Source organism: Eurytemora carolleeae, unplaced genomic scaffold (assembly GCF_000591075.1).
Source record: "Eurytemora carolleeae unplaced genomic scaffold, Eaff_2.0 scaffold2, whole genome shotgun sequence".
NCBI classification, from domain to species: domain Eukaryota; kingdom Metazoa; phylum Arthropoda; class Copepoda; order Calanoida; family Temoridae; genus Eurytemora; species Eurytemora carolleeae.
In genome coordinates, this window is record NW_019396051.1 from 130,699 (window position 1) to 154,107 (window position 23,409).

Here is a 23,409-nt window from a genome sequence, read left to right on the forward strand (position 1 = left end):
CTAAGTTGAATGATAAATAGAAAGGCAAGGTTGGGAGAGAAAGCCTCCGAACCGATCAATACTGTATAGTACCGCAGTGGAAAGCCATGTCTGCCAGATGAACCCGAGTTGTTGTGGGATTCACACTCAGACCACTTGCTCCGGGTACAACAACCTAGTGATCATGGCTTAGGACGGGATGAACGAGCTCGGGATGCACGACGACGTGGTTCTGGACCTGGAGGGAGAGGAGAGGAAGGTTATCAGTGAGTTTTGTCATCACTTGGAGAAATCCAAGCAGCTTTTTAACGGGTTAAGAGACATGCCGCAGGTAGAATACTAGAGTGGTGATTACCATATTAGATAATACTTTGAAACAAATGAAAAGGAATTGAGTCTTTGCCACAAACTCAGATTTTCTAATCCCTATATCTTTGAAACCAACTGTTGCAGACCTTAGATATTTCAAACTATGAATTCCGTTAGATCAAGTAATCTGAATTTGAAATATCAAAGGTTTACAACACGTTTATCATTCCTTATTATGTAAACGGAAGACAGTTGAGTAGGATGGTTTGTGGTTGTATTATAATAGTTAAGAAGAATGGTTATAGTTGTATTCTAAGAAGTTTAGTTGAATGTTTTATGGTTTTATTCTAATAGTAATGAAGGATGGCTTGGTTGTATTTACAATAGTTGAGTAGGATGGTTTGTATTATAACAGTTAAGTAGGATGATATGTATTTGTATTTAATATGTAAGTAGTATGGTTTGTGGTTGTATTAGAACAGTTAAGAAGGATGATTTGTATTTAATATTTGAGTAGGATGGTTTGTGGTTGTATTCTATTAGTTGATTAGGATGATTTATAGTTTTATTTAACAGTTGAGTAGGATTGTTTGTGGTTGGTTTAGTTGAGTAAGATTGTTTGTGGTTGTATTAGTTGAGTAGGATGGGTTAATAGTTTTATTCTAATAGTTGAGTAGGATTGTTTGTGGTTGTATTAGTTGAGTAGGATGGGTTAATAGTGAGTAGGATTGTTTGTGGTTGTATTAGTTGAGTAGGATGGGTTAATAGTTTTATTCTAATAGCTGAGTAGGATTGGTTATGAGTGCATGGATTGTTTGTGGCTCTCTTGTGATTGACATGGTATATATTTATTTAAGTGGTTAAATCTGAAAAAAGAAATAAAATTGGAACTCAAGTAAATAGATGAGAGTTTCTACACCAAAGCGCAAATGAACGAAATACAATTTAGCGCTCAATCGATTTTCTCCCCCCCCCCCCTCTTCCCTCGTGAGTAATAAATTATGGATGATCATATGATTCCCCTGGACAACGTCGGTGATTTACATTTCCAAACTAATCTAATTTAATAATGGAGGTAGAAAAATATATTTGGGAATAAATGAACCGGGTTTCGTTATGTAATGGTTTTAAATGGTTTTTACTCTTTAAAAATTTCAAGAAATGTATTTTTCATAGTAATTCCGGAATTTTCTTCTGCAGGGTCACGTTTTTGTATTTGTAGGAGCGCTCTTCCTGCTTTATGGCAGATTTTTACTAAGAACCTATAAACTACGTTATGGTATACTAACTTCGGAACCCAGCACTAGCAAGCCTTGCCTGGAAAGTCAAGTTAGAATCTTTAAACCAAGCTAAGAACATTCCCGTGGTTCATCCGAGTTTCCCAAGTTTTGATCTGACTAACAAACATACAGACAAACAAACAGAGCTTACTACTGTTTATACATATAGATACAGGGTTACCCACAAAAGATGCGACTGTAAAGACGATCTGAGACTGTCAAAATATGACATTTCTATGTTGAATTAAATCATCTGCCTTGAATATAGTCTTTTGAGGGCTTAGCTAACATGATTTGGCAAAGAGTGAAACATGTTTACAGTTACAAGGGGGTCGTGATTTTAAGTAAATTCCGTACAATCGTCTCTGAAGTCTCATCCTTTGTGGGTAACCCTGTATAATCCAGGTGTTTCAGATTTCAAATAGTTCAAAAGATAAAAAATAAATTGGTCAACTACTGAGAAGTTGTCAATGTCTCGTCCTTAAAACCATATACTTTGGAGAGCACCATTATATTGTCCATTTTTATATGGACACACTCTGTATGATCAGATCATACTGTAAATTCAGAATTAATTATTATTTTCTATATCTGCTTAATGTATATAATTAAATATATTGGTAAGTATCTGATACAACCCAACCCAGCCCTCTGTCTGTCCGCGGTATTGATCCCCCCTCCCTCCAAACCCAGCTACAAACAATTAGAAACAATTATAACCAAGAATACAATACTTTGACCATTTATATCAACTAACAGTAAACTTTATAGAATCCGTCATTTTGTCAATTTTGAGTCAAGTTTTATATTTATGCGGACTATTTATATTTTGGGACACCTAACAGTTTACTATTCAGTGCTCATATTAGATATTATGTATTATAAACGAGCAGTGGACATGTAGAAATTACAAAAGGGAAAGGAAATATATTTTTTTTTATAAAGAAAGATAGAACCCTCTATTATATATTTACAAAAGAAAATATGAATGATGTACTTTTATCTATTGCTTTTTTTCAGCCATCATAATATGATAAAAATACAAACAAATTTAAATATTTCAAGAAATATGGTAATTTCTAAACCGGATCTTTGTTTATGTTTATTTTAAACAATAGCAGTTTCTTTTTCCAGCGAATATATTCCGAAGTTTGGTTCTGGTATTCTCAATCAAATAAAATGTGAAAATCCTGAACAATAATATTTCAAATTTATATCCTACCTTGTTATCCCTGGTAAGGCAGGTTAAATCATAACATTTTAAGGGGTTTTTATTATTTAAATATTAACTTATCTCGAAAATTTTTCTTACCATTTAACCCCTCATTCTACAAAAGTCAATGTTCAGGAAGAATGCATTAAACAAATCTTAAAAATTGCGGCTTTAATAGAAATATTGCAAGAGTAATTTCTAAATTCAAATCAATTCATTTTACTCATCAAATGAAGAGTTTTTTTTTGATACTGTTCTTCGTATATTCAGGGTAACCCACACAGTATGAGACTGTAAAGACGACCGGAAACATATATAATAGACCAATCCCAAAGTTGAATTAAGTCTTCTCCTTTTTGGGTAACCTACAGTGTAGATGGTAATCATTGTTAAAAAAAATAAATGTTATTTTAATCACCACTCCCTCCCTCCCCGCAGTCACGTTTAGTTTTATCAAATTTAACTTGCACGCAATATATGATTCAAACTTGAAATTAATATACAATAAGATACGAACATTAAACATTTATTACAATTTCAACTTTAGCCAAAATAGTTTCTAACGAAGGGGCTAATCTTGTAAATTTTAGCGATCCTTTTTTTAAGAGTGCTTTTATTAAATGTTTTCAGTACCCATTAAACGGTTAATAATGGTCGGTATTGTCATAACTTTTAATGTAGTAACTTTGTTCTTTTGTTTGGATATATCCGATCATAACTCAGGAACCTCTGGATAGATTTGCCTCAAATTTTGATTGGGGAACTCGATAGAACTACGGGAAAGTTCTAAGTTAAGTGAAACGACTTTTATAGAGAAATTTAAGTTTCCAGGTCAAGCTGGGTTCCCAAGTTAGTCGTCAAAAAATTGACAAGGGTCAAAGGACACCCTTGTTAACATTTAGTTCACAATCCCATTAAGTAAGTTTATTATTGGTAGATAATTGATATATGATATTTAAACGACTTATATAAAAGCAGCATTGTAGCACTTTTTTTCTTTCTATTGACATTTACTAATCCATGACTATATTAATGATTGAGAAAGAGATATTGCACTGTGAACTAAACAGAATGAGGTCAATTTTTAGCAATATTACTGGTACTGCTTTGTGACCTCGTAGCTCCTCTAAAATTGATTTTATGCTCAAGTACGAAAAAAGCAAATTATCAGGTTATATACAGTAAAACCCTTAATAACGAATACATCGAAAGAATTCATCAAATGTCGTATTCTTCACTTTCTGATAATGGAATGTTGCAGATATTTAGTTTTTTGATTAAATGATTATATGGAACTCTTTAAAACTGTTCCCGCATATTCATGTCTATTTATTTATTTTCGCAAATAATGAAATTTACGTAATATAGTATAAAACTCATTGAAAAATTGTCAAGACGACATTTGATAAATTCTTCCGATGTATTCGTTTTTAAGGGTTTCACTGTATAAGAAATTAAAAACATTTTTTCCTACTCAATAGCACTTCAATAAGAGGAGTTCTCATTGAAAACGTATAAAAAATCTTACACTTGCAATTTACTCTAGTTTAACGTGATATTGAAATGTTAAATCCAAAGAAATAAATAAATGTCAGAAAGAGAAGGGATGTTGGTTTATTAATAATATGATGGGAGAGAAGGAATATATTATTAAGATAGATTATTCATTATTATGGTAAACCATATGTAAATAAGTTGGAGATCAATCCCACTCTCATCTCAGACAAATCTAGAAATAATACAAAGGTCAAATTTATGCAAAATTACTAGTTCTTTATTCAAAACATTCTGTAACTATGAAAATAACCTGTTTTTCAATATCCTGTATTTGTTAAAACTCCTTAATAGATGAAAAGGATTAAATGTCGGAATTTGAACACCAGAACTAACAAACTTAAAAGATTAAAAAAGAACAATTTTAAAGATTTTAAAGATATAATGCACACAGCGGGAGAAGATTTTCCACCCTTAAAATATTTCCCCCACATCTCGAAATGATTAAACAAAACAATTATTTTCATATAGCAATTAGTTTATTTTCTAAAAAAGGTACAAAGTGAAAATAAAATCCTGTCCCATTAACTTATGTCTACATTTCTCCAGAAATATTCCATAGGAAAACTGTATGGCCGGCTACAGTCTGACGAGTTTGAAGAAATAGAACTCGATAAAATAACAATAATCTGAGGTTTGTTTTCAGTATGGACATAAACAGTGGCAGGGATACTTTGGTCGAACCTTCGATATTTATACTAAACTCTGGAAATTCCAGCAGCAGCATAGAGCTATACTGGACAGGTTAGCAGACACATAGATAAACTGAAAAAAACAGACAAAAACAAACAAAAAGACAAAAAGACAAAAATACAAAAATACAAAAAGACAAAAATACAAAAAGACAAAAAGACAAAAAGACAAAAAGACAAAAAGACAAAGAGAAAATCGACCAATGCGATTAACAGGTGAGCAGAAGACCTAAAAAAATAGACAATCAATCCGAAAAATAGACAAACCGACATTTACAAAAGCAGACAAATAGACGAACAGACACACAGACGAATAGATAAGTAGATGAACAGAAAACAAAATGAAAAGACCGTAAAAGAACAAAAACAAATCACTGAGACAAAAAGACAAACAGACAAGTAGAATAAAAGACATATAGACAAGCAAACAATAAAGAACTAGATGACAGACAAGCATTAAAGTGCTCAATAAGCACTTTTTTATTTCTATATTTTACATTTGTCCCCGGCTTTTGTAGTTATATATTTAAGCTTCCAAGTGTATATATGTAATAAATGCTGTTTGAACATACCTATATAAAATGCGCTGTACATTGTCTGAGGAACTAAATGCGGAAGTATTAAACTACGTAAAACTTAAACTGCGACTAGACTAGCTACATATTGTGCTTAGATTATACCTACGTTATATTGTGAATGCGTATTGGAACTTAACATGTAACTTATAGATTTATAAATAGAGATCAGTTAGAATCAGAACTCCTCTTTGATTACAGTGCAGAGTAGTATTCGGGTTGAGATCATACCTCGTTTAGGGTAGAGATCGATTAAGGGCTTGATAGATAACCAACGCGTGTGTCCCTGTGTGGCATTTAGAGCAGAATTGATAGCTTGTTCGATAGCTACGCTTGTGTCCCTGAGTGGCTTTTAGAGCCGAATTGGTAGCTTGTTCGATACCTAAGCTTGTGTCCCTGTGTGGCATTTAGAGCCGAATAAATAGCTTGTTTGATAGCTACGTTTGTGTCCTTGTGTGCCATTTTAAGCCGAATTGATAGCTTGTGTCGTAGCTACGCGTTTGTCCCTGTGTGGCATTTAGAGCCTGAGTAATAGCTAGATTGATCAGCTACGCTGGTGTCCCTGTGTGGCATTCAGATTCAGGTGGGGTGTGTCCTGGTTGACTTGGATAGCGGACTGGTTGAGCCTTTTAGATTGTAGTTTGTATTTCATGTATAAAATTAGTAGAGTTGTAATTAAAAAGAGAAAACTCAAATTAAACTATTTTATCTTGGACAAAATACAAGAAATTGCAACATTGTTTCTATTCTGCTCGGAGTACCTTCGACACAAAACCAAACTAAAATATTTTATCCAAGACAAAACCCCAGAAAATGCAGTTTATCTATTCAAGTTGGTCTAGCTTCGACAAAAACCAACTAAAGTTTCTCACATGTTCATTTTTATCAAAAACTCTGTATTTTTAGTTATGTTTTATTTGGTAAACATTCTGTGATTTGCTTGTTTTTTTTATGAATGATCATGTAAAAACAGCCCGTCCTGGTCTTTGTAACCAATTGGCTTGATATTGTATAAAAGAATAAACAATAAACATGTTGTTTGTTTATTCTGATAAAACTAATATTGGAGAGAACAAATATTTAGTTCTCATGAGGGTCCATGTATTTAGTATTGTCAATACAAAAGGTTTTAGCGGAAAGGACGACATTATCCTCAACAGTTGTTTAGCTTTTTATTTTTAATTATGTTTAATTTGGTTAATTATAGAATATCTATATATACTATAGATGGATAAAAAGTAATTTATTTTTATTTTTTGTCAGATAAAGTGCACACGACAAGCAAACTCCCAAAATATACTGATTTATCAATAATACCAATTGAAAAATATATTGTGAGTGAGTGACAAGGTTTTTATGTTTTTCTAAAATACTTCCTTCAAAAATGGGAATTGTATCACTGATGAAAAAGTGAGACACGCAATCCACTTCTTTATCAGGGTTTATGTCAAGCATTGACGCAGTTTTATATTTTTGTGATATTTGACTTTATATCTATTTTTAATATCTCTAAATACTAGATTAAAACACAGTTTTGTACCTTGGGATGATTACAAATCAAGTGATGAGCTAGGGAGAGAAATTAAAACGCAATCTATCTGGTCAAATCCATTTTCTTTTTATAAAATATTCTCCAATTTTGACATCTAATTGACAGTTTATCCTAAATCAACATATTTTAACATAATTGCTTGAAATTAGATTAGAACAATAAACAACCTGAAACCCACTTTATTTCCCCGGCTCATTATAGTCGGAAGAATAAAGAGGGGTTAAAAAAATAATTGTATTGTAACTAATGTAGTTCGAAGTTCATTGTTTTCTCTTTAAGTAGTCAAAGGAATTGAGTGTTTGCCACAAACTCAAATTTTCTAATCGCCAAATATTTGAAACCCGAAAGTTTAAACCTTTGATTTTTAAAACTTAGTTTATTTGATCTACAATATTTCATAGTATACAACATTGGGTTGCAAAGATATGGGGATTAGAAAATCAGAATTTTTGGCAAAGACTAGATACATTTATACAAATATTGTGATACAGCACTAAAATGATTTATTCTCTGTATGTACATGTTGCATGTTACATCATGTTTCCTATATGTAAAAAGCCATATTTTTTAAATTCTGCATTCAATTTCTCCTGCATTTTATGATTATGGAGTGATCTGTTATTAGTTTTGTTCTGTTAAATTATTCGGAACACATACTGTTCAAGTGTTCAGTGTTCAGTGTTCACAGTTCATTGTTCACTGTTCACTGTTCACTGTTCAGTGTTCACTGTTCACTGTTCACTGTTCACTGTTCACTGTTCACTGTTCACTGTTCACTGTTCACTGTTCACTGTTCACTGTTCACTGTCAAGTGTTCAGTGTTCAGTGTTCACAGTTCATTGTTCACTGTTCACTGTTCACTGTTCACTGTTCACTGTTCACTGTTCACTGTTCACTGTTCACTGTTCACTGTTCACTGTTCACTGTTCACTGTTCACTGTTCGCTGTTCACTGTTAAACCATTTAAAGTAGATATTATAAATTTGTTCTGGCAGCGATTTTGATGAATATTCAAAATTTAAATTCAGTTTAATATTAAACCATATTAAAATGTCAAGCTAAATTCTAGAAGAAAATGATAGGGAAACAGGAGGATTATGACAACCTTCTTAGTCTAGTGAGAGGAGAGAACCGAAAATGTTTGGAAGATCTTGCTCAGATAGAAGATCTGGAAGAGTTCTCAATCCTTCTCTGTCAAATCTTCCAGGTTGGGATCTATGAAAGACTTATCAATGATCTGGTTCAACTCTTTCTATTCTTCCACGACAAGGTTGATTTCGCTGTAGAGGCGGCCATCCTCTCCCTAGAGGAGATCCTGGAGGAAAGAACGTGTCCAAGGATTAGATGGTCGGAGACAATAGAGTTGATGACAGCTCTTCTTAACCTGGAGTACAAAACCAACCAGGGAACTGTAGAACTGGTGGATAAGAGAGGAAAAATAATGGAATTCATTGCAAAATTTATTCTGCAGGGATGCTCACGGATTACATTTTCTCTTAGATCCCATCCTCCTACCCCCCCCCCTCCCATTCTAACCTCTTCTAACCTCACTGATATTTTAATTGAGAAAATAGCTCTTAACCTCCTCTCCAACCTCTATTATTTCAATATAATTTTCTAATTCAAAATATTTTTTACTTTTTGACAGGAAAACGTTAAACTTATAATGCCTTGGTAAAACAGACAACTTTTAACAAAAAAAAACTATTTTTAAAATCCGACATCCGTGTAGAGGGTTGAGTACGGAGCTATAAAAAAAGAAGGAGCAGATAAAGGACGAGTTCTAGACATAGCCCTCCACTTTCTCCTGGTATACCAGGAGAGGATTGAGGCCCAGGAGAGAGAAATATTTCTCAATATCTTCATGAGAATGAAGTATACAGTTATCCAGGTATTGGACTTTTTATTGAAAAGAATGATTGGGGTTTAAAAACAACTGAAGAATATATAAATATTCTTTTTAGATTGAACCCGGTTCTATCGAACAGGAAAAGGTTCTCAGTTCCCTCCTTCTCCTGGCTAAAAGTGATAATGTGACAGAAGAAATGTGTGTCGGAGAAATAGCGAGTTTTCTTGATTCATCCGATCCAAGTGTAATATCATGCATGGTCCGTCCGCCTATAGGATCACCACTATGTTGCAGTTCACTAAGGAACTCTCCGGATGTACATGAGATCAGGGCCGAAGGAGATCAAACTTTAGATAGGAGGAAAAGATCTACTCCGATAAATACCAGTCCTGAAAACAGATTCACGAAAGAGATCGGAATGTACACCTCGAATACTCTGCCTCCGATGGAAGAAGGAATTCTCCTGGGATCCGATCATGACGTGCTTGATAACGGATTCTCTGGTAGTTTTTCAGAGCTGATAGAGCAGAAGAAAGGAGAGAAACATCCCGAGTTTGAAGAACTACATGATCATAAAGAAAAAGCTGGTGTAGATGTATCTGTTGATTTAAACAAAGCTTCATATTGTCTTCAACTAGAAGATCAGCTGGATTTTGAAAACATTTTACCGACTATAGTTGAAGAGAAGAAGAAGACCGATGTCAAGATCCTCGGCACCCTTGTTGATTTCCCCAATAGTGTCGAATACATTGTTAAAAACAAGGTTATAATCGGCAGAGACAAGGAATGTGACATCTTGCTGTCTGACAGTACTGTATCCCGGGAGCATGCAGTCCTAGAAGTAAACAGTGACGGACAAATAATCATCACTGCTCTCAACAAAACCGTAATTATATCCAAGAAGAAGATTGCATCCGGGAGCAGCCAGGTTCTCCAGGATAAGGATGAATTGAGGTTCGGTAATACAATTCTTGGCTGGCGTGAGAACACTGGACGGGAGATCAAGATATTCCCGAAAACCACTGGTAGTCAGATTAAACTCGATGTGTTTGGAAAGCCTACTTCCACCATCTCTAGAATGGATCCACATTTATCTATTCCCTCAGATTACGGAAGGATTCCAGTCACTCCATCCGCAAAGTTTTCAGGATGGACTCCTGTAAACTGGGACCATAATTCTACTCAAAAACGTCCTTTGAACCCTGCACAAATATCAGCTTCACCAGTTCCCGTGTTGTCACCAATCCGGCCAAATCCACAAGTTTCCACTCCTCCTCTTGACACTAAACCTGTACCAATCACTGGAAACAAAACAACCTCCACTAAAAACCAAACACCCTCCACTGGAAACCAAACACCCTCCAGTGGAAGCAAAACATCCTTCACTAAAAACCAAACATGCTCCACTGAAAACCAAACACCCTCCAGTGGAAACAAACCACCTTCCTCTGGAAACAATCCACCCTCCACTGAAATCAAACCTCTCTCCATTAAACCGGTTTCCATTAAATCTCAGCGCCATCGCCTTTTGGAAGATGCTCATCATCTATTTGAAACTCAGGGACTGAAACCCCAACCTAGGCTTAAGCGATCACCATCTATCAAGGTTCCGGATAAGATCCCTAAGGTTCAAATTTCGAAAGATTATGGAAGAGGAGCTTTCAGGATGCACCACGGACTCTTCCCTTGCGTAGTTCTTGTCAAGCCTGAGTTGAGCACAAAGCTAAAAGATCAGTGTGGTATTATCGACGGGTTTCTCAAGGAGCATATGGAGATACAGGGGATAGAAGAAGATGTTAATTCGAGTTCAGATTCAAGTTTTTAAGTCGACTAAACATGGTGGAAAATTTCAATCATATCGAAGAACACGACAATATCTTGATATAATGTCAATAGATTAGTTTTGTAGTTGAACTTGATACATTTGTTAGCATCTTACTGTCATCTAATTTAAGATAATTGATGTAGCATGGTATTTTGCTATATACTTAACATCGTACATTTAAATTATAATTAATATTTAGTTTTGGCGATTTTGTTGAGTTGTGTATTTTATCTTAAACAATATTTTGCGAATTCAACATTAAATAATTTCCAGTGGATTCAAGAGCAGATTTATTCATTATTTTTTGTTATTCCTCGTTCAGATCAAACAGAAGATAGTTTGGACCAACTAAAAGGTTTCTGTGATTGTATGTTTTATTTTTTTTTCTTGTGTTTTAAATTTTTTTTATCTCAGGAAGTATGGTCTGAAGAGGTGGCAGATCGGAGAAATAGCTTCCAAGATAGGACAGCTTTATTATCACTACTAGTAAGTTAAACCATGTCTTGGATAAGTTTGATGTAGCGTGGGGTTTATTTACTTTATTTTATGCTACCTGGGTTCCATTTCCTTTTATATTAGTGGGTTCCATTTACTGCTTTTATATTAGCTGGGTTCTTGTTCCTTGCTTTTATATTACCTGGGTTCCATTTCCTTTTATATTAGTGGGTTCTCGTTTCTTGCTTTTATATTACCTTAGTTCTTGTTCTCACCTTTAAATATTGCCTCGGTTCCATTTCCTTGCTTTATATTGACTGGGCTCAAATACTTTGCCTTTATATTGCCTGGGTTCCATTTCTCTTGTACTTTATTGCCTGGGTTCCATTTTTCTCAAGTTTTATATTGCCTGGGTTCCATTTTCAGGATCTATATTGTCTAGGTTCATTTTCTCTGGTTCTATATTGCATGGGTTTCATTTCTCTGGTTCTATATTGCCTGGCTTCCATTTTTTTGTTCTATATTGCCAGGGTGCCATTTATCTGGTTCTATATTGCCTGGGTTCCATTTTTCTGGTTCTATATTGCTTGGGTTCCATTGCTTTGATTCTTTATTGCCTGGGTTCCACTTCTCTGGTGTTTGTTACCTGGGTTCCATTTCTCTGTTTCTATGTTGCCTTGGTTCCACTTCTCTGGTTCTATGTTACCTGGGTTCCATTTCTCTGGTTCTATATTGCATGGGTTTCATTTCTCTGGTTCTATATTGCCTGGGTTCCATTTATCTGGTTCTTTATTGCCTTGGTTCCATTATACAAATATTTGTCTAGTTTGAGAACGAGTGAGACAAATTATCTGAATGAAGCGTTCTCGTTCTACGCAGCTATACGAGGGCGGGCATATTACTCTAGAACTACTAGGGAGGAAAGGTGAATTTATATTTTTATAATCTGAAGGAATTGCTTCGACATCTATATATAAATTTGGCATGTCTGTCTGTTTGTCTGTTTGTTTGTTTGTTTGTTTGTTTGTTTGTTTGTTTGTATCCAATAAACGTCAAAACGGCTGAACCGATCGGGCCCAAATTTTTTGTGGGACATCTAGGGACTCCAGGGAAGGTTTATGAATGATCAAAATTTTAAATATTTGTCTCCATCAAAATTCGATCGTCATTAAATTTTTAAAAATTTTGAAAATCCGCGAAATTTTTTGTGAAAATCCGCGAATTATTTTTGTTTTGTTTTACGATGTACACAAAGAGAACATGTTCACAACTAATTTAGAAGATGGGCGCGAAGCGCCCTCTAAGGCTAGTTTGATAAAAGGGGAAAGAGTTGTACTTTTCTTTCAATGAGAAAACGCCAATAAAACCAGAAAAATGGTCATCTGAAATATTATATCTTCATTGAAAGAATCTGATAAAAGTTTTTTTAGCCAGTTTTAGACAAAATAAATAACGGAAACTTTTCTATTTGAATTGTTTTAATAAAAGGAAATTGTTTGAATCAGGAAGCAAAGATAGTTGGGTATTAGAGTTTGGAAAAGAAACGGTGTTTTGGCCACAAACTCAAATTTTCTAATCTCTATATCTTTGCAACCTGGCGGTGAAGACCTTTTATATTTCTAACTTTTGATCTAACAGAATTTTTTAAATTTCAGGTTCCAAAGAAATAGGGATTAGAAAACCAGAAATTGTTGCAAAAACTCAGTTTCTCTAAGATAAAAATTAGTTTTTTTTTCATCCTCGGCTTACATTACTAGACAATCACAAAGATCGTGACGTTTAATCTTTTTTTGTTAAAACAACTGAAAACAACAATATTATAATTATTTGATTGAATTGTTAGATTATTGGATTGTAATTGTTGGATTATAATTTAATTATCATTTAAGCTCAAAAATCATCAAAAAAATTGGGATATTTCTGAAGCTCCCTTCTGGACTAAGGATCTGATGACTCGCCTAAAACTCTTTCTAATCCTTATATCTTTGCAACCTAATGTAGACATTTTGATAATTCAAATAGTAAAGGTTTACACTATCTGATTGCACAGATGGATTCGATAATGAGAATTTGATGTAATAACGTAGTTCCTTTGTCGCATGGGAATCCTTATTTTGCTTAATTGCAAGTGCAAAGTTTATCGAGTAATATGGGATAGAGGAGGAAAATATTAACTCAGTTTTTATAAGTTTGAATTCAGGTCCCAGCATGAGAGATCCGACTTGATTGTGAAGAAGCTCCGGTACTATGCCAGGTTTATCGTTGTCTGCCTCCTACTTAAGAAGATGAAACTAGTTCGGGACCTGGTTAGGGAGCTGAGTAAACATATAGGTAGGTTCTAGGGAGCTAAGTATGTACTAGAGAGTGTAGTAAACATGGGTAGGTTTTAGAGAGCTGTGTAAAATATAGGTAGCTTCCGAGTAGCTGAGTTAATATTGGTAGGTTCTAGGGAGCTGAGTAAACATATAGGTAGGTTCAAGGGAGCTGAGTAAACATACAGGTAGGTTCTCTAGGGAGCTGAGTAAACATATAGGTAGGTTCAAGAGAGCTGAGTAAACATATAGGTAGGTTCTCTAGGGAGCTGAGTAAACATATAGGCAGGTTCTAGGGAGCTCAGTAAACATATAGGTTGGTTCTTGGGAGCTAAAGTAAACATGTTAATTTTATGGACCTGAGTAAACATATTATTATATGTTTTAGGGAGCTGAGTAAACATATACAAGGCGAGTCAAAAAAAAGTGATTAGCGGCTTCTGTATGGTGTTTTTCAATATTTGTTCATTTATTTCTATTTTTTATTACTCCAATGGCTCAAAAAAAAATCCGCGAAACTTTTTTTTCTCAAAATCAAAAGTTTAGAAAAGAAAAAATGTGTATGTAAATTATTTCTATCAAAATATAAAATTTTATAAAGATTGAATCACAGAACCACAGAAAGTTAGCAAAATTGCAAAAATTAAATTCGCAATTTTCAGTTCTGGTCTAATTTTTAAGGAAAAGTTTTTCCTTTCTTCTTAGTATATTCTAAAGTTTTAAATATACGCGTTTCAGTTGAAACCTGAATTGCCATCGAAAAACAACTTTTCCTTAAAAATTAGGCTAGAACCGAATTTTCTGTGATTGCTTTTGTTAACTTTTGATTTTGAGAGAAAAAAAAAGTTCGCGGATTTTTTTAGGGGCCATTGGAGTACCAAAAAAGAATAAAAAAAATTCAACAAATATTGAAAAAATACCATACAGGAGAGTTGCACAAAAAAGGTACAATTTTGCACCAGGCGCCGCTAATCACACTTTTTTTTTGACTCACCCTGTGTTCTAGAGTTTAAGAAGAAAAGAATAAGTATGTTTTGTTTTGTTGAAATCTAGTGAGTTATACTTCTACACTATGTGTTGGATATTAAATATATTGCTATATTTAGTTCAGGCCTTACTCCCTTCATAGCTATAAATCTTCCTGAGCCATCCTCCCCCCTCCCCTTTATATTCCTTATGCAATATTTTACATTTTTATCAAACTCGAATCAACATTTCATTTCTTAAAGATTAAGTGATAAATGTTGAATCTATAGTACGAGTACGAATGTAAATAAAATTTAATTTTCTCTGTGACTAGGTTTTGAAATTGTCTTCAGCAAGACAGAGTTTAAAAATCTCTAATATGTAATATTGTTATTTTCCAATAAGAAATGAACGCCTCAAAACTCAATTGCCAAGAAATTAATGGAAAAAAGTTTAAAGGGCTGTGTGTTTTTATACTACTTCACATTTCTCATAAAATATTTATATGCATATAACTCTTGGAGTGTGTATAGAGTTGTTTGAAATATCTGAGGTCTACACCTACTACAACATTAGGTTGCAAAGGGAAAACTCAGAGTTTGTTTCAAAGATTTAATTTCTTTGTTTCGCAAAATACAAAAATACAACAAACAGACTTCAATGTTTATATTTTGATACATCCAGTAATAAAAAGTACAGATTACACTGAAAAATCTAAAGCAATATAAAGATACCCCATGTAGATATATTATGATATACGCTGTAGTATAGAGTATAGATATATTATGATATACGCTGTAGTATAGAGTATAGATATATTATGATATACCCTGTAGTATAGAGTATAGATATATTATGATATACCCTGTAGTATAGAGTATAGATATATTATGATATACCCTGTAGTATAGAGTATATATATATTATGATACCCCCTGTAGTATAGAGCACACATATATTATGATACCCCCTGTAGTATAGAGCATACATATATTATGATATACCCTGTAGTATAGTTTAAATATTTTATGAATCACCCTGCAGGATAGAGTATAGATATATTATGATATACCCTGAGCCCGAAATTTAAAAGAGTATCGTAGAACGAAACTCCCGAGTTTCCATTTTGAGGTCCTAACATTTGTGTAGATTTTGATTAAAAAGATTTTAAAAAATGGAGTATATTGAAGAAATTAAATAAGAAAATATTTTATAACAAAATATTGATATCGACAAAAATGCCTAACCCCATTCTTAAAATCCGGGTTTCAAAACTGGTTTTCATAACAATACCCTTTCTTAAGTTTTGGGCTCTGTAGTATAGAGTATACATATATTATGAGTATAGAGTATAGATATATTATGATATACCCTGTAGTATAGAGTATAGATATATTATGATATACGCTGTAGTATAGAGTATAGATATATTATGATATACGCTGTAGTATAGAGTATAGATATATTATGATATACGCTGTAGCATAGTTTAAATATTTTATGAATCACCCTGCAGGATAGAGTATAGATATATTTTAATGGTATAATGGGATCTCTGACATATTCCCTCCCACATCCGTTTAATTTTGGTTCCATTGTTATTTGTTCCTCTGAGTTTGTATTAGGTTTGTGTATAGTTAGTTATATACGGAGAAGATTGGATTCTGACATTTCATTAATAGTTATCCTGCAACACAGCACAGTCCTGGACTAATATATCTGTAGTGTGGCGAACTAATAGCTTAGTTTAATGGCTTGAGTAATATGCAGTATACACTCATTGGTATAAATACATTGTTGCAATTTACATTTAGCCATGTCTTTGAAACTAGAGATTGATTGAATTGGAAACCTGTCATAAAGTAGATTGTTACTTCTAAGGGTTAATAGAACTAAAAAGAGGGTGTTAGGGTTTGTTTACATTTTACAAAACAGCGTATTAGGACAGCTCAGGAACCAGTTTTATTGTAAACAGGTCTCGAAATTCTTGGGTATATAAATAGAAGGAGAAGTTCAAATGTATGCGACATTAACGTTACGGCTTTGTGACCTCGTAGCTCCTCTAGTTTTGATTTTAAGCACACGTATAAGAAAAGCAAATTTATCTGGTTTCCAAAGCTTTCCTATTTCGTCATAGTAGAATGTGAGCAAACCTTACTACACTCACCTTAGTTCTATTACTTCTTGGTTTCCGCGAGATCGTGTAATACGAAATCATCCTTTCCTAATTTAATGATTATATCTATCTGTCCATCTTATGTTTTGAATTTGTTTAGATGAGTACACTGCTACCTACGAGCCTGATGATCAGATGGAATGGTCTCTTGTCCTTGCAGAGATAAGATCCTTCATAGAGGCGGACACGGTCGTAAACGTCTTGGACTCCGATAGTAACAGCATTGTTCTCAGCCACAGGTTGAACCCTCTAATTACTCCTCCGGTGGAGAGATCTCCGATCATGACCTTGTCTCTCCAGGAGGTGATAATAGTAGGTAACGTGACGGACCAGATCAAGTTCTCCGAGCTGACCCTCGACATGTTCCGTATGCTGCAAACCCTGGAGCGGGAACCCCAGGATGAGATGGCTCAAGTAAGAAAAGAAATTAACATATAAACATATTCCTGAAGCCATTGAAAAATATATTTTCACTGCACATGTTTCTTCTCGATGCCATGTAAAATATTACTGTAGTATTTAATTAAGGGCTAATGGTATTCAAACAGAAATATCGCTTTGAATTTTTTGTGTATGTAGATATGTAAGAATTCTTCTACGTCCCTAAGAATACTATTTTAATGACGACCTGAAAATCTTTAAAGATAAAATTATGCAGGTTGAATTATGCCTATGGTTTGATTGAAATCTTTGAATGGTATATGAAATAAGGAACTGTACACTTGCCTCGATCTCCAGTTTTTAATCCTTACATCTTTGCAACCTTTGGTGTAATCAACGTTTTTTAAGAATTCATAGGTTGAAATATCTCTTTTTACTACATAAGGTTGAAAAGATAAAAGAATTATCAAATCAAAACGAAACAAACGAAAACATAAATTTTAAAAATATTTCGTATTCGTCTCTGAAGTCTCTTTTCTTTCTGGGTAACCCTGTATAATAAAGCTTAAATATTATTAGCTTTATTTTAATATTGAGTTAGCTATATATGGCGTCAAACCTTATAGAAATCCAATGTATAGAAACAAGGCGTATTTTCCGGGATAACATTTTTTATATTTTTGAGAAATTAAATAATCACTGTAAAGTAGATATAATTTTCATAAAATCCTTTTATTTAAATGGTAAAACGGAATTTTATGAAATCATATTAGCATTACTGGAGAACTTTTTTTATACTCTAAAAATAAAACTGTAGATAGCATTTTTATGAAAATATCTTTTTTAATAGTAACACGCAATTTCATGTATAACCATATAATCATTCATTTATGTTGTCAGTACATAATAAAATCTGGGGAACCTTAAACACAATAGAGAGCAGTACATTTGTACTTATTAAACTATTTTGCACCTTTAATGTCTAGGGTATGTTAAAAAAAATAGAAATTATGATAATGATAATGATAAGCTACAATGTTTTACAAAAACGTTTAATTTCTCAAAAATATAAAAAATGTTCTCCCGGAAAATACGCCATGTTGCTATACGTAGCTGTTTCTATACGTTGGATTTCTATAAGGTTTGACTTCGCTATATATCTATATTTATTGCAGGTTTATGACTGTTCTCCTGCCCCAGGACGGATACCAGTTGAGAACGGTATGCTCACTAGACGAGAAAACCCACACAAGTACCTGCTCTACAAACCAACGTTGCCACAGCTCTTTGTGTTCTTAGCTTCAGGATACAAAGAACTACCGCCGAACGGCGCCCTTCTTCTTTACATCTCCGCCGACGGGTTTTTCCCCATCCGCCCTCAACCAGAGGAGACGGGGTACGATCTTGGCGGGGTCCTGATGCTACCTAAACACGATGTTGAACCACCCGGTAACAAGTCTATGGGTCATGTTAAGGAGCATTGTTGCTTGTATCCAGGGGATCTTTTTCCGTTTACTCGACGTCCTACCTTTCTTATTGTAGACTCAGATAACAGTTTAGCCTTCTCCAGTATACCACACCACTTTGATATGCCTCTAGTTGTTCTAATGTCTCCGCAGAGCGTTCCTTCAACCTTTCAAGGTAAAAACAAATTCTTGGATTTCATAAATCTTTGATTGTATTCTCTCGGTGAAGATTTCCGACCCGTCCCGACCAAATTTATATATTTGACAATTTTATTGAAAAAAAATGAAATTTCGATAAAATAATTTCCAATTTGGACAACAGGAAAAGAATGACTGGAAATCACGCTTCCAGTCCATTCCCTTTATGGATTGGAAGCGTGATTTTACATTCAAACATAGCAACGGCCGATGCAATATAATGTCATTCTTGTCTGAACATAAACAAACACTGAACTGGAATGTACTGCAGTCATAGAGAATAGAATATATAGAGAGGAATTAAAAGAATCTCTCGGTATGAATTTTTTCAGTCCCTTTCAGCCTGAAAGGGAGTTCAAAGTGTACAAATCATGTAAATGTTCACAAATTATATGCAGTAGAGTACATTAATACAGTATGATCCCTAGACTAAACAATTCAATTTCGAAATTTTTAAAGCTTTATAATGAATTAGGTGAATAAAAACATCATTTGATTTATAGTGATAACGGAAAATCATCGTTTATAAAGTGGAAGGTATAGAGTCCATGTGAAATGATCATTGGTCAATTATGAAACCAGCCTATTTCATAATTTGGTTTTCTTTTAACAATAATTTTAGATTTTCTATAAAATGATATTCCAGGGCCCAACAGGTTATATAGCATAAATATGTGAAGTACACCTGCAGTATGGAAACAGTACAACAAAATGGCCGTTTTACACTTTTTTCTAGTAAATTCCTCTCTATATATTCTATTCTCTATGACTGCAGTATACAATCCAAATTCACAAATATTCAATTTTCTACATTTAACCACCCTAAGAAATACGATCCCTATATATACAAATGTACAGTGTTAGATACGTAAACACAAATAGATTCTAGTACAATAGATGGCAACGTAGAATTTGTACACTCACAGTACAGCTGTATTCTGACGTCACAAGTGTCAACTTAGTTTTTGTGTCCGAAAAATTTTTTAATAATAGCGATATTTTTAGATAAAAGTGCTTATCTTACAGTTAAATAATATTAATTTTATGTGTTCTTTATTTTCTGTTTTTACACTTATTTATTTAATTTTGGGAAACATGTCAACTAATACTAATGTGAGAAAATATTGTTTTCCTTGTTATATTTGACACTTGTGACGTCGTGTATAATTTGTTCATATATCTGTTGCCACCTATTGTACTTGATAATCTATTTGCGTAAACATATCGTGATGTACACAACCGTCAATCAAATCAAATAATAGGGAGGTCGGTTGTGTACATCTGAGGTAAACTTTACCTCTTCGTTTTCTTACTCTATGGTTATCATTGTGAATTTTCATCTTTGCATGAAGGGTCAATTGAAATTACGCTTACAGTCCCTTTAACCCATGGCCTGCTAATAAAATGCAAGAGAAACAATTGAAGAAATGAATAGATTTTTTGCTAAAAATTCATATTTTCTGATCACTATATCATTGAAATCTGATTGTATAGAGTAAACCTTTGATATTTAAAAATTAGATTATTTGATAGAACAGAATTGATAGTTTGTAATATCGAAGGTCTATGACATTGGGTTGCAAAGTTATTTAAATTCAGTTATTATATTAATTTTTCATTTTCCTCAGATCATGCACACAAGGGAAGTTTGTTCACTCTCTTCCTTCACTCTCCTCTCTCTGCGTTCTGTTTTGTGACAAATATAGTGGATATCCCGCTAAACCTCTGGGATAAGTGTCTTGCTTATATAGATAGATTTATTAGTGAAGCCTCCAGGCTTATATCCCGCTGTAGAGGAGTAGGTCAGTAGAAACTTATTTTATTTATTCCATCTACAGGGTTGAAGGTTGACGGGTCGAGTTATGACTTTTTTAGAAACTGATCAATGCTTCTTTTTTGATCCAGTCCATTCCCTTTCTGTTCAAGCTGCAGTAAAGGCCCCCTTTTCTGTTCCTTATTGACGGAAATATCTTAAAAAAAAATTTTTAATTTTTCAACCCCATCAATCTTTTAGAACTACCCAGTATACCATGAACTTTTTCAATGGTTTTAGGATTTTTAAATCAACTATGACACCTAAAGGTATAAATTAATTGACAAAGAGTTTGTTCAAAGAAAAATTACTTACTAAAAATTGATAAAAATCTTTTATTTATTTTTAAGACTTTTGATTCCTAATATATCTTTATGCTGTTTCATCTGTATACATACAATTTTCATTTTAAACGCACTGATGATGTACGTAACACACACACAACCGGACTTATCTTTTACGTAGAAAATTGTATTACTGAGACCATATACAAATACGCTTTATTATTTCAGACCCTTCCTACCTCAACTTCTTAGGAGATGATTTCCTACGCTTATTAATGTGTCGCTATATATTCTGTGATGTAGTTCTTAGAATCCATAGATCATTCAAGGTAATGCAAAAGTTTCTCATATTTTCATAATCAAATCCTTGATGGGAAAGAATAAAAAGAGGACTATCATGTTCACAGATTTTTGCCAAAAACGAATTTTATTTTCTCTCACAAAATCTCTTCACAAGAGAACAAATTTAACAATATTTTATTTACTTTTAAACAATTCAGTTTTTATGGCCAATTTCTAATATCGTTTCTTTATTTTTACAAAATGGTAGATGCAACGATATAGCACCTTTAAAATTAAATTATCGTGAATAGTTTAAGCTCTTTTCAGGTTTTCTTTCAGAAGATTCTAGATGATCTTAAAAATTTATGAACTTTTCTGCTTATTCATATCTGAAAGGATTTTTTTGAGAAATTTGCGTAAGTAGATGATGATAATGCCAAAAAATGTTCGAGATTCTGTATTTAATTATATCAAATTGAAGTATTGTATTCAGGGTTCCCAGTTTTATCCTAAAACTCATCCTGCTCTACCTGATCTAGACATACTGGAGAACCCAACCTTACAGGTTAGGTTTTCATCTCAAATTAAAAAACTTTTTTTTAGTTTTTCTAACAATTTTTCCCTTAAAGGGAGTGTTTTTGAAAATGGAACGGCACAGGATGAACCAGATTTAAATTAAGTACTTTTTTCATTTCTATCCGATGCAAAAGAGAATTTTGTTTTAATCCCATTTCCAGAAACATTTAATGGAAATAAAAGTATAAAAATCGATTTAAAATTGGATTATGGATCATCTATTACCACTTTTCGCGATCACTCTCTTTTACATTTACAACCATCAGGGTCTTGTCCTCCGTAGATATATTTTAAACTGTGAATTCTGTAAAGTCTTAATTTAAAATATCAAAAGATTTTCACCACCAGGTTGCAAAGATATAGGAATTTGAAAATTTGAGTGTGTGACAAAGACTGAATTTCTTTAGAAATTGACAATTTTGAAATCAATAAATTCATATTTTCAGCGATATGTTCTGGACTTGGCATCTCAGTTGGATGTTAGACCAGTTTTCTTTCAATGCGGAGAAATAGATTAGATTCCCTGTACTCATTCTTCCTCGCAACATATATGTACAGTGTACACTACAATGCACACAGCTAATATAACTACACTTACTGTACAGCGTACAATGAAAGTGTACAGTTTAAACTATACAATCTACAATGCAAATTGTATACTGCATACAATGTACACTGAACAGTACAGTATAATGAATACAGTTCATACAGTAAAATCGTGCAAAGTACAAAGTGTCCCACATCATATTGGATCCTATATAGCTCTAACTTGCGATTTTTGGAAAAATCAGAAAATTTAAAAAGAATGAATCATTTTTAAAGATTTTAAAAGACTGATATAAAAATTTGTATGCAGAAAATGCTATGTTTTTCGAGCAGTACATGCGTATCTTGGCGTTAATGCTTGGAGATAATCTAATATGATATGGGACGCTCTGTACATTGTGCACCTAGAAAAACTACATGTAGAACAATTGCAAGTATGCGTAAAGTATACAAAGTACAGAACTGGAGCTGTTTATTTGTTTTAAATAGTCAAATGGCGAAATATTAAGTTGTATATTTTTATTCTGTGTAATATCAAATACGTAAAATCACAAATTGCAAATATTCTACAAATTTTCTTCAATTCGCAAAAATTTTTAAGCTTTAACTCTGTTTTTGGGTGTTTTATCATCATATTATTGGAGAAGATTCTTTTTCAATGTTCTTAAAAACAAAATATGTTAGAACTAAAATATTACTTTTGTTTTTACCCTGAATCCGGTTTTCCTTTCGAACAAAATAGAAATGATTCAATTTTCTTCGGAACTTTCAACCTAATTATATACTTTTCCCACCAACTCTGACCATCAGCAACTTTTTTTAAAAATAAATGTATTAAAATTTTATTTTGAGTTTTATACTTATATCAGAAAATCATTCACATAAGCAATTAAGACGTAACACAATTGTTTTTTTTGGTTAACCGACCTTGCTGCCTATAGTTCATGTTATACAGTTTAATATCCTTATGTTACTCTCAAGTGTTCATTTTTGGTTTAAAATAAATATAATATAGGAAAATGTTTTTCTTCACCTTTCATAGATATTTTAAAGTATTAGTGCAGGCGACATTTCGCTTTTACATTTACATTTTAATTAAAGTTGCGGAGAAAAATTTGATTGTTTTCAATTTGGGAAGATAATTTG

The 23,409-nt window shown here is 33.2% G+C and overlaps 2 protein-coding genes across 3 annotated transcripts; both read left to right on the top strand.

Moving 5' to 3' along the window:
* The first annotated feature begins 32 nt into the window (after positions 1-32).
* LOC111705025 (protein SCAI) lies at positions 33-23,081 on the top strand. 2 transcript variants are annotated; one of them, XR_002765925.1, is made up of 12 exons: positions 33-310; positions 4,982-5,079; positions 11,243-11,314; positions 12,090-12,188; positions 13,464-13,594; positions 16,818-17,131; positions 18,274-18,739; positions 20,391-20,564; positions 21,088-21,188; positions 21,635-21,706; positions 22,164-22,442; positions 22,672-23,081. XR_002765925.1 is itself a non-coding variant. In XM_023477457.1 (11 exons), the coding sequence occupies exons 1-11, from the start codon at positions 179-181 to the stop codon at positions 22,233-22,235; spliced, it is 1,731 nt and encodes a 576-aa protein (XP_023333225.1). In that variant the 5' UTR covers positions 33-178; the 3' UTR covers positions 22,236-23,081. The 2 variants fall into 2 exon arrangements, 1 of the variants encoding a protein (XP_023333225.1); XM_023477457.1 differs by having other exon boundaries at positions 22,164-23,081.
* Positions 8,096-11,242, top strand: LOC111705017 (uncharacterized). Its single transcript, XM_023477449.1, has 3 exons — positions 8,096-8,625; positions 8,887-9,045; positions 9,119-11,242. The coding sequence occupies exons 1-3, from the start codon at positions 8,230-8,232 to the stop codon at positions 10,826-10,828; spliced, it is 2,265 nt and encodes a 754-aa protein (XP_023333217.1). The 5' UTR covers positions 8,096-8,229; the 3' UTR covers positions 10,829-11,242.
* Positions 23,082-23,409: the final 328 nt, after the last annotated feature.

Coding starts and splice junctions, on each gene's coding strand:
- LOC111705025 (XM_023477457.1), top strand. CDS start 179: ATGAACGAGCTCGGGATGCACGACGACGTGGTTCTGGACCTGGAGGGA. Junction 12,189..13,463: donor AGAACTACTAGGGAGGAAAG/GTGAATTTATAT, acceptor GTTTGAATTCAG/GTCCCAGCATGAGAGATCCG. Junction 17,132..18,273: donor CCCAGGATGAGATGGCTCAA/GTAAGAAAAGAA, acceptor TATTTATTGCAG/GTTTATGACTGTTCTCCTGC.
- LOC111705017 (XM_023477449.1), top strand. CDS start 8,230: ATGATAGGGAAACAGGAGGATTATGACAACCTTCTTAGTCTAGTGAGA. Junction 8,626..8,886: donor TTGCAAAATTTATTCTGCAG/GGATGCTCACGG, acceptor ACATCCGTGTAG/AGGGTTGAGTACGGAGCTAT. Junction 9,046..9,118: donor TGAAGTATACAGTTATCCAG/GTATTGGACTTT, acceptor TATTCTTTTTAG/ATTGAACCCGGTTCTATCGA.